This window comes from Carlito syrichta, unplaced genomic scaffold (genome assembly GCF_000164805.1).
Source record: "Carlito syrichta isolate Samal-C Ts95f unplaced genomic scaffold, Tarsius_syrichta-2.0.1 Scaffold124444, whole genome shotgun sequence".
NCBI classification, from domain to species: Eukaryota; Metazoa; Chordata; class Mammalia; order Primates; family Tarsiidae; genus Carlito; species Carlito syrichta.
This window is the reverse complement of record NW_007068540.1, coordinates 1,159-13,221: the sequence shown is the minus strand read 5'-3', so window position 1 is coordinate 13,221 and position 12,063 is coordinate 1,159. Positions and strand designations below refer to the sequence as shown.

At 46.5% G+C, this 12,063-nt stretch overlaps 1 protein-coding gene across 1 annotated transcript; it reads left to right on the top strand.

Moving 5' to 3' along the window:
* Positions 1-3,502: 3,502 nt before the first annotated feature.
* Positions 3,503-11,399, top strand: LOC103249926 (transmembrane channel-like protein 7; the record flags this gene model as incomplete). Its single annotated transcript, XM_008048543.1, has 2 exons — positions 3,503-3,822; positions 11,251-11,399. Coding segments are annotated over exons 1-2 (469 nt in total), but the record flags the coding sequence as incomplete, so codon positions are not given.
* Positions 11,400-12,063: the final 664 nt, after the last annotated feature.

Sequence of the window (12,063 nt, the reverse complement as noted above, 5' to 3'; positions counted from 1 at the left end):
ACATAGACCATGAAAGACTGGGCTCCCGTCCCCTCCACATTCACCCCCTAGGCTTGCCACAGTGGGAGGATGACTGGAGTTTCCCCCGAGGTCCCAGAGGTTGAGTCTGGACTTGTTGGCTGGTGGGGGGCTGTTGGGCCCTCCACGGGAGGCAGAGGGAGAGTGGGGTAGAGGGGCTGGTAAGAGGAACCACTCCTAGTATGTGCTGGACTAAAGATTTCTCCTTCTCCCTGTCCCTGTCCCACCACAGGATATGGTGGTGGAGTCTCGTCATCCTCTGGTGGAGGCGAGAGGACTGGAGGCTTAGCTTCAGTAGTTTCCTATAAGGCTAAAACATGAAGAGGATTAGATTCAGCCTTCCTTATCCATGACAGCTACTATAGGACGAGGTAGTACCGAGCACTGATGTATGGGATCTGGTCCAGGTGGCGTCGGTAGATGATCTATTGAACTTTCTCTATTGCTGAGGAGTTAAAAGTTCCTTCTGATGGCCAATTACCGTTTGCAAGACTTGGCCATTCAGAACAGAGAGTAGTTAGCTTATTCCTAAATACCTGGTCTCCTGTTTGCTGTGCAGCATTTTGGAAATCTTTAAAATGATGCAAGAGCAGTTCTAGGGGGGTGTTTGACCGAGAGCCTGACTGTCCCATGACATCAACAACAATAAGAGCAATAGAAGACACGACAGTTACGAACACAAAGCACAACGAGACAAAGACAAGGACTGGCCTGATTGCCCAAGGGCAGACCCAAAACAGGGGACCCTGGTGATGTCTCACCAGGACCCTGGACTCAGGAAGTAATGCTGCGTCCAGCTTTCCTGGAAGTCCAAACAGATGTGCGCACATACAGAACAGGAACCTGGCTTACCTCTCTGAGGACTCCAGAGGCATTGTGAGTCTGCCAGGGATGGCAAACACTGAGCCTGCCCAGTAGTTGGCCACCTGAGAGTCCGTTCCAGGCCCATCCGACAGTCAACTGCTTCAGTGCTAATGAACATCACGAGTCTACAGGCTAGCAGGCTCACAAGGCCAGTCAGTGTAAAGCACCGTGTCTAGCTCGATTCCTGGCCAACTCACCAAATGATGTGGGGTCCGAGCATTTGATTCATGGCACCAACACACAATTTACCAAGAGAGAGGTTTATTAGCCAGGTTTGACTGGCCAGGGCCACCCACCAGACCAGCAGGTCTCTAGGCGAGGGCCCCACACTGCAGCAGGGGTCTTTTTAAAATAGGCAAAAGCCTAATCCACAAGGCCGTTATAATTCAAATTCGAACAACACAAAGCTCGCCAGAAGAGGCGCTTGTCTGCCACAATTCAAACAGAGAAAAGTCCACCAGAATTTGAAAGGGGCTCATCGCACAACACTTACACACAGCCAGTGGGGGTTACAGAAGCAGAAAAAGCTGGTTAACTTATCTAACATAGCCACTTGGGGCTTCTAAGTAAGGCATTCTTTCCAAGGTTTCCAAGAATTACTAAGTTTTAGGGGAGAGGTCACAGCACAGTTTCAGCATACTTAATATATGAGGTTATAGTTTTGTTACATTTCACATAATTCATCACACTTAATATATAAAGCTTCACACAAGTTCCACACAATTCATCACCTCTTACAGTGGAAGATGCCAGGCCCTCTTAGGACTCAAGCTGTACCTGGCAGCCACCACTTCCAGTGTGTCCCTTGGTTAAAGCAAGTCACAGGTCCAGCTCAGAAGGGCTTGTGGGGGCCACCAACAAAGTGGCTTACCACACAGGTTCCTGCTCACTCACTCTTCCTCCAACCTGCCCTACACACACACCTCTGCCTCTGAGCCTTTGTGCTTACTGTTCCCTTCTGCCTGGGGAGCTTTCCCCCTAACATTCATGGGTCTCACACCTCCCCTTCATTTCAGCCTCAACTAAATGTTACCTTAACAGAGAAGCCATACCTGACCCCACCTTATCAAAAACAGTGCACCCTGTGCCCCTTGCCCCATTCTGTTCTTGTTTTTTTTTCATTGCATTTATCACCTCCTGGCATAATATTTATTGTCTAGTCTCCTTCTCCCCCACCTCAGAATATAAGTGCCATGTGAGTAGGGAGTTTGCTTTGTTCACTGCAGATACGACACATGGTAGATATGGTTGTTGAGTGAATGAGTATTCCATATGAGGAAGCTGAAGCTCAGAGAGGTTAGGTAACTTTCCCAAAGGCACACAGCTAATAAATAACAGAGTGGGAATCCAATCTCAAGCAATTTAGCATCTGACATGAAGCTATGTAAGCTGTACTGCATTTAGGGGTAGTTGCCTAGGCAGTAACTGGCCTGGCTCAGAGGCTCATGCCTGTCATTCCAGCACTTTGGGAGGCCGAGGAGGGAGGACTGCTTGAGCCCAGGGGTTCAAGACAGACCTGGGCAACATAGGGAGACTTGTCTCTACCCCCACCCCAAAAGCCAGGTATGGTGTTGTGTGTCTGGAGTCCCAGATATTGGGAGGCTGAGATGGAAAGATCGCCCTCAGGAGATCAAGGCTGTGGTCTACTGCGCTCCACCCTAGGAGACAGTGAGACTGCGACTCAAAATAATAATAATGAATAATAGCTGCCTCCTCCCTCTTCTCCCTGAGTTCTGTGTGTCCACAACTAAAATCTGACCAGGCATAAAGCCAGCCTTGAATGTGGCTTTCCTTCCCTTCGGCAGAAAGCCCACCAGCCTTAGCCTGCTGCTCAGGCTAAGCAAAGCTTGGCTTCTGGCCGAGGCCCTGATGTAGAAAAAATGAGGGTTTTGGAGTCAGAGCAACTTGGCTCTGCTTTCAGCACCCCCAGCCACTGGCTCTCTGGACACCAGCAGATAGGAATGCCATTTGTTTTGAGTGTCCGTGGCCCACTGGTAAGCTGACTGAAGGCTGGTCTGGGATGGCTTTCGGGGCATGATTGTCCCATGTGCTCTCATCTTCCAGCAGGTCAGCTCGGGCTTGTTCTGGCTGGGCTCCAGAGAGAAGCAGAAGCCTGCCCAGCCTCCTGAGGCTGGCCCAACATCACTTCTCCTGTGTTCGGTCACTCCAAGCAGATTACAAGGCCAGCCCAGATCCCCCAAGTGCCTGTGAAGCCACAGTGTGGGACACAGAGCAAGTGCTGTGATTATGGGTTGTCTGTGTTGTTAGTGCCATGCATTTGCATAGCACTTCATGTCTTCCCAAGTTTTATTGCATACATTATTATTCTCTACACTGTGTAAGAATAATTGGAGCAAATATTACCAGCCCTGTTTGGCAAATGAAAAACAGAGCTTAGATAACTTGCCCAAGGCCACACTTTCAGCTAGTGGGTTTTGCCAATCGCTAGAAATCAAATATTAGTTAAAGCATGTGTGCACACACAGCTGCAGAAAGTGAACCCACGGGCAGATGGTCCCCTGGTCTTGAGCATCATCATGGTCAATAAGATCTGAATGCTGTTGCCACTGGCCCAGACTAGTGACTACCCGCAAGGTTTTGTTATGGCCTCCAAGCCCTGATGCTCCTGCCTGAGTTTTGTTGTTTGGCTCCCACGCTCGTGCCTGGGAACGACGGCTTTCTCCTCTTTTACCCAGAGAACCTTTCTCTGGACTCCAGCTGTTTCTCCTCTCCGCCTGTGAACTTCCTTCAAGAATTGCCAAGCTACCGGTCCACTGCACGCAGGAGGACCTCCGTCCCTTCCCGGGACAAGCAGAGTGGCACTTTGCTGAAGCCGACAGACTCCTACAGCTCCCAGGTGGAGGGCGAAATCACTGAAAACCTCAGCAGCCAGTCTATTCGAAAGTATGCACTGAACATCTCCGAGAAGCGGAGACTAAGGTTTGTTCAATACCCACCTGGGACCACATAATGTACATTATAGGCAGAGGTCTGTTTTATGGTTTTATGCATGGAATGCATTTCCTGAAGAGCTCACATAATTAAAATTTTATGCCTCTGTGACAAAGATACCCACATATGTAATAGCTCAACATACTAGAAGTTTATTCTCTTTCTTTTTGAGTTGAGATCTCACTCTGTCACCCAGGTTAGAGCGCAGTGGCACAGATCATGGCTCACCACAGCCTTGACCTCCCGGGCCCAGGCGATCCTTCCCTCTCAGCCGCCCAAGTAAGTGGGACTACAGGTGTATGCCACCATACCTGCTAATTTTTTGTTTTTGCATTTTTGTAGAGAAGAGGTTTGCTGTGTTGGCCCAGGCTGGTCTTGAACTTGCAAAAGTGCTGGGATTACAGGTGTGAGTTACTGTGCCAGGCCCTTATTTCCTTTTCAAAAAATGGCAGTGTCACAATCATATCTCACTGCAGCCCTGAATTCCTGGGCTCAAGCAATTCTTCTGCCTCAACTTCCTGAGTAACTGGGACTACAGGTGTGCACCTGCCTCATCACCTATAGAGACAAGGTCTCACTCTATTGTCCAGGCTGGTTTCGAACTCCTCAAACAATCCTCCAACCTCAGTCTCCCAAAGTTCTGGGATTATGTGTATGAGCCACCATGCCCTAGAATTTTATTTCTTACTCACATAAAGTACTAGGTCCAGGTTGTGGGGAACGTGGCGTCTATTCAGGGACCCAGGCTCCTTCCATCTTATGACTCTGGACACCCCCAAACTCTCATTTTTGTCTGTATCCAACCAGTGGAAAGGGAAAGAGTATGAAGTGTGAATACACCAGTTAGCTACACAGCAAAATAAACACTGCACAATTTAGTAGCCTACACCAATATTTCACAAGTCTAAAGTCAGCTGGACAGTTGCCAGGTTTCATTTGGGTTCACTGTGTATCTAGCCAGCTATGACTGGGCAGGTGATTCGGCTGATCCAGGCTGGCTGGGGGGCAGCTGGCTGTGGGCTGGTCTGGGGAGGCCGCAACTGGGATGATCACAGGGTGTCATCTTCCAGCAGGTGAGCTCAGGCTTGTTTATGTGACAGCAGCTGGGATTCAAGAGAGGAGCAGAAGCCTGAATGGCCTCCTGAGGCTGGGGGAACTGAAGCAGCATCACTTTCACTTCAGGTCGAAAGGCCATTCTAGACTCGGTGGGCAGGGCAAGAGGGTCTTCCCCCTAGTGCAACGGCGCATGCGCACAATGATAGGGGCACTGGGACCTTAGGAGCCAGATCTGAAACAGACATTATTGCTTCTGTTTACTACATTTCTGCTGGAGGGAATTTAGTCACATGGTCATACATAGCTGCCAGGAAGGCTGGGAAATGCCTCCAGCTAGTGCCAGAGAAGGGGAGGATGGATTTTGGAGATAGCTTCCTATCTCTTTTATTCTTGAAGAGTTTAAAGTATAATTTCTCACATAGGTCAGACATGGCAGAGGTGGGTGTTTCTGCTTAACTCAATAATTGGGCCCCTCAAAGGCAGTAGCAGAATCACAGTGGGTGATGCACCGTGCCTGGTGGCTTTGAAAACACATATTTTGGGTGATTTTATTTTATTTTACTTATCTTGAGTCAAGGTCTTACTCTGTCGCCCAGACTGGAGTGATGTGGCACAGTCATGGCTCACTGCAGCCTGTAGCTCCTGGAGTCATGCAGTCTTCCCTCCTCAGCCTCCTGAGTAGTGGGGACTATAGGTGTGTGCCACCATACCTGGCTGATTTTTCTGATTTTTTCTGATTTTTCTGGTCTTGAACTCCTGGGCTCAAGTAATCCTCCTGCCTCGGCCTCTCAAAGTGCTGAGACTATAGACAAGAACCACCATGCCCAGCTCTTTGATGATTTTAGTTTTTAATTTGGGGGGCCTTGTATTCTCAAAAAATATATGAATAAAGTAATATTTTATGAATGCATTTATTTTTTGTTTTTGAAAAAGAATTGGTTGAGAGGACAGAAAAGCTCCCTGAGTGGGAGAAGACCCTAGGGCGTTACCCTTTGAATGTATTTTATTTCCCATTCTTTTAGATTCACAGTCTGAATTCTTACAGAATACTGCTGATCTATACCAAACTTTGCCACAACCAAGAGGAAGATATAATTTCTTCCATCAAGGGGCTTTCAAGCTTTCTGGAAAGATGGAACTAATGGACTCAGGAGAGCAGCAGCCATGTCTATCTGGTTTACCAATACATTTCTAGAAGTTGGCAAAGAAAAGGACAAAAGAATTATGATACTAATGGATAATAGTTATTGAGCAGTTATATCCAACCAAGTGTTAGTTCAAGCTATTTCCCTTAATCCCACGTTACTTTCTGAGGCAGGGTTTTGTTTGTTTTTGAGTTGAGTTCTCACTCTGTCGCCCAGGCTAAAGTGCAGTGGCATTATCACAGCTCACTGCAGCCTTCACCTCCTGGGCTCGGGTGATCCTTCCACCTCAGCCTCCTGACTAGTTGAGACTACAGATGCACATCACCACACCTGGCTTAATTTTTTTATTTTTATAAAATAAAGAGGTCTCACTTTGTTGCCCAGGCTGACCTTGAACTCCTGGGCTCAAGCAGTTCTCCCATCTTGGCCTTCCAATGTGCTGGGATTCCAGACGTTAGTCACCTCACCTGGCTGGTTTTTAACCTTAGCACTATTTTAACTTAACATTTGGGACTGGATAGTTCTCTGTTGTGGAGGACTGTCTGTGCATTGAAGGATATTTAGTGGTATCTCTGACTAGATGCTGGGGGCACATCCCCCTTGCTCCAGTTGTGACAGCCTAGAATGTCCCCAGACATTGCCTGATGTTCCCGGGGGGGGGGGGTGTTGGCAAATTTGACACTAGTGGAGAAAAGTGGGTACTTTCTTAATCCAAATTTACAGAAAAGGAAGCAGGCATGGCACAAAGAGGCTTGTTTGAATGGAAGGTTCAAGGCCCTTCCCTTGACAGAGGCTTCATGTCTAATGGGAAAGGACAGCCTGGAGGAGGGTGATGGCTTGGGCCACGTGCAATGCGTGGCCAGCAAATTCCTCATGTTTCCTCTCTCACCTTCAGGCTCCAGTACCTTCTCTTTCCCCCACTTTCCTCACTCCCTAGGGAGCATCAGGCCTGGACTTGGGGCATCTCCTCCAGGTTTCCAGAGCTCTGACCAAATCCCCTTCTATAGCACTTCTCCCAGAGAGCTATAGTTGTTGGATGTCCACCACCCCTCTAGACTCAGGGTTGGCAAGCTTTTTCTTGAGACTTTGTGGGCTACACAGTCTCTGTGGCAGCTGCTCATCCTGCTGTTATAGTGTGAAAGCAGCCAGAGACAATTCATAAAAGAATGGGCATGGCTGTGTTCCAATAACACTTTTTTATGGCCCAGTGCAGTGGCTCATGCCTGTAATCCCAGTGCTTTGGGAAGCTGAGGCAGGAGGATTACTTGAGCCCAGGAGTTCGAAACCAGCATAGGCAACATAGCGAGACCTCATCTCTTTTTTTTTTTTTTTGAATTAGAGTCTCACTCCATCGCCCATGCTGGAGTGCAGTGGCACGTTCACGGCTACCCCACCATCAACCTGCTGGGCTCAGGCGATCCTTCCACTTCAGCCTTCCAAGTAGTCGGAACTGCAGGCATGTGCTACCACACCCGGCTAATTTTTTATTTATTGTAGAGATGAAGTCTCGCCAAGTTGCCCAGGCTGGTCTCAAACTCCTGGGCTCAGGCAATCCTCTCACCTCGGCCTCCCAAAATGCTGGGATTACAGGCTTGAACCTCTGCGCCCAGCCGACCCCATCTCATAAAAACAAATTAGAAAAATTAGCCAGGTATGGCAGCATGCACCTGTAATCCCAGCTACTTGGCAGGCTGAAGCAGAAGGGACACCTGAGCCTAGGAGGTTGAAGCTTCAGTGAGGCTTGATTGTGCCACTGTACTCCAGCCTGGGCATAGAGTGAGACCTTGACTCCAAACACAAACAAAAACAAACGCATACATGCTTATTTATGGACACTAAGGTTTGAATTTCGTATCATTTTTATGTGTCACAAAATAGTCTTCTTTTGACTTAGTTTCCCACCATTTAAAAATGCAAAAGCCACCGGGCTCGGTGGCTCAGCCTGTAATCCTGCGCTTTGGGAGGGTGAGGTGAGTGGATTGCCTGAGCCCGCGGGTTCGAGACCCGCCTGGGCAACTTGGTGAGACCTCATCTCTACAATAAATCAAAAAAAAATTAGCTGGGTGTGGTAGGTAGCACACGCCTGTAGTTTCAGCTACTTGGAAGGCTGAGGCGGAAGGATTGCCAGAGCCCAGCAGGTCGAGGCTGCGGTGGCAGGGAGCGGCCACTGCACTCCAGTCTGAGTGACAGAGTGAGACTCCAACTCAAAAAAATAAAAATAAAAATGCAAAAGCCAGTCATAGCTTGCAGGCTGGTCTTGCCTGTGGGTCATAGTTTGTCATCCCTTATCCTAGACCATGAGTCCCTCTCTGGCTGAAACTCCAGCATTCTGTATTCCTGGAGGCCAGTGGGGCTTTTGATAATGTCTGGAGACGTACCTAGTTGTCACAACTGAAGGAAATACTACTAGCTTCTAGTGGGTGGAGTTCAGCAATGTTGGCAAACACCCTAGAGTGCACAGGACGGCCCCACAGCAAAGGGTGCAAGATTGAAAAGCCTGTGTAGACCTGCCCAGTGCCTAGCCTGTAAATATGTGCTCAGCAACTTAGAAGGGAAGGAAGGAGGTGGAGGCGGATGTGTGAGTGGCCCTAATGGCAGCAGGAAGGAGGAAGAATATGTAGTTGCTCACTGAGTAAAAAGGGACTGGTGCCAAGACTCAAATGCAGGGTCAGGAAACGTGTGGGATCGGGCTTGGGAAAAGGACACAGGGCCTGGAAGCCAGGGCCTGACTGAAAGAGTCTTGGAATTCCAGCCTAAAGGATGTGCTTTCTATTCTATAAGTAATGAGTCATAAAAATTAAAAAATTAAAATGTCTGTCTATCTACTATCATCTATCAATCATTTTTATATCATCTATCTATCTAATCTATCTACTATCATCTTTGTATCATTTATCATCTTTATATCATTTAGCTATCATCTAACTATATATCATCGATATATCATCTGTCATTATCATCTATCATTTGTTATTTATCTATCATCTATATATCAGCTATTTATCATCTATCATCTATATATATCATCATATATCTATCATCTATATATCATCTATCATCTATCAATCTATCTATATGTCATCTGTCATCTATATGTCATCTATCATCTATCATCATCTATCTATATATATCATCTGTCATCTATATGCTATCTATCTATTACCCATCTATCAGTCTGTCATCTATATGTCTTCTATCATCTATATGTCTAACATCTATACATAATCTATCGTCTGTCTGTCACCTAGCCATCCATCTAAATGTAATCCATGCTCATGGGAAAGCAGCTTGTACAATACAGGAGCAGTAACTATTTTTAATCAGAGGACTATGTGTTTGTTATTTGATGGATACTTATTGAGAACTGACTAGGTGCCAGGTGCCATGCTGGCACACAGGATGGAGAGGTGAGCAGAGCACACATGGCCAAGACTGTCATGTAGTTTACTGCCTGAGTACCAGGCACAGGAGACCACAACAATAAAGGTTATATTCTTGGCCTTTCAAGAGCTTGTGGTGTATTGGAGGCAGATGTTAATCAAGTGACTGCCCAATTGATGAGGGGAAGGGATAAAAGAGAGGTGTTCTGGGAGCTACAAAAGGGAACGAGGTGTGGGGCTGGGGAAGAGGCCAGGTATGCTCTGTAGAGTTATTTTACTGGGTGCAGGTATCTGTCATATGGGTGTGCCAATGGCTTTATTGAGCCTTTGAAGGCCTCAGTTGGGCTTTTTTAAAAAATTGGGGTCACACTCTGTCACTCAGGCTGGAGTGTAGTCAAATTTGATCTCGTGGGCTCAGGTGATCGATCCACCTCAGGCTCCTGAGGTAGCTCGGAGTAGAGGTATGTGTGTGCCACCACACCTGGCTAATTTAAAAAATATTTTGTAGATACAAGGTTTGCTATGTTGCCCAGGCTGGTCTTGAACTCCTGGTCTCAAGCAATCTGCCTGCCTTGAGCTACCACACCTAGTGGCTTTTTGAAAAAAACTTTTGTAATTGTAATAAAATATACATAATAAAAATGTACCATTTTAATCATTTGAAAGTGTGCAGTTCAGTGACACTAAGTACTGACTGTGTTGAATAACTCTTACCACTGTCCAGCTCCAGAAATGTTATATCACCTAAAATGGAAACTATCCATTAAACAGCCATTTCCTGGGGTTGGCCAATGGAAAGTAAAGAAAGAGAGAGAGAGAGGGAGGGAGGGAGAGAGAGAGAAAGAGAGAGAGAAAGAAAGAAAGAGAGAAAGAGAGAGAGAGAAAGAGAGAGAGAAAGAAAGAAAGAAAGAAAGAAAGAAAGAAAGAAAGAAAGAAAGAAAGAAAGAAAAGAGAAGAGAAGAGAAGAGAAGAGAAAAGAAAAGAAAGAATAGCTGCTCTCTGTTTCCACCTCCCTTCCTTCCTTGGCAACCACTAACCTACTGTCTGTCTCCATATATTTGCCTGTTCCAGACATTTCACATAAGAGATGTCATACTATGTGTGACCTTTGTATCTGGCTTCTTTCACTTGGTTTGTCCTTATTGTAGCAAGAATAAAAAGCTCATTCCTTTTAAGGCTGAATATCCCAATGTGTGGCTAGACCACTTTTTTTTTGAGTTGGAGTCTCACTCTGCCACCCAGGCTGGTGTGCCCAGTGGCACACTCACGGCCACGCCAGCGTCGACCTCCTGGGATACGGTGATCCTTCTGCCTCAGCCTTCCAAGTAGCCCAAACTACCATGCCCGGCTAATTTTTTGATTTATTGTAGAGACAAAGTCTCACCATGTTGCCCAGGCTGGTCTTGAACCCGTGGACTCAGGCAATCCTCTCACCTCGGCCTCCCAAAGTGCTGGGATTATAGGCTTGAATCATCGTGCCTGGTCGACCACATTTTAAAAAATTCCCTCATTTACCAATGGACATTTCCATCTTTTGCCTATTGAGAATAGTGCTGCTACAAACATTGGTGACAAGTGTTTGTTTGAGGGCCTTGCTTTCAGTTCTTTTGCAGATGTTCCTAGATATGGAGTTTGCAGGGTCACTTGGCAATTCTGTGTTTAATGTTTTGAGGAACCACCAGGATGTTTTCCACAGTGGCTATACCGTTTTATATTCTCAGCAGTCATATGGAAGGGCTAGAGTGTCTTCCAGCCCTCTCAGCCGGGGTGTTATTGGATGCTGAGTCTTGATGCTGCTGCTGTTGACCTTGTCATGATCATATTTTTAAATGCAGGGACATTCAGGAGGCCCAAATGAAATACCTATCAGAGTGGGACCAGTGGAAGCGATATAGCAGCAAGTCTTGGAAGAGGTTCCTGGAGAAGGCTCGGGAGATGACAACTCACCTGGAACTGTGGCAGGAGGACATCCGCAATATAGAAGGTGCCACGCCCCCCATAAGCTGTCTGTGCGGGGGTTGGGGGGGTAATGCTTTGTTTTCACAGTTCTCACTAAAATTTCTGTTTCTTAAGCCACTCAACCTATGGTATTTTGTTGTGGTCTGAGCAGACTAATACAATACTACTATACACCAGATTCTCACCATTATGGGAAAGTAGGAATTCTTAGTATTTCAGGAAACCCTCTGGTAGTCTGGTGAAGCATTTCCTTCCATGATGAATATAAACCTCAAACCACCATTAACCTGGTGAAATCTGTGTCTTTGTCACCAGGAAAAAAATCACAGATATTTTTCTGTCCCTTCCAGGTGTCATATTTATTTAGAAATATCACTCATGTGCATCTCTGCTTTGACATTTCATGATTAGACCTGTTATTCTTTTTTTTGATCAGTCACATTGGTTTTCTTTATTATTATTTCTATTATAAAGACGTGGGGTACAATTCAGGGTTAGGTATACAAACATTGATTATGCAGGTACCCTTGTTGATGAGGTGTGCCCCTTCCTCCCCTAGCAATTTCCCTCAACTGCCAATCCCAACCCCCCTCCCCTGACAGTTTCCCCTTTCTGCCAAATGCTTTCTTACAGTATTATAATTGTTCAAGGTCTGCTTATGAGTGAGAACATATGGTACTCTGTTCTTT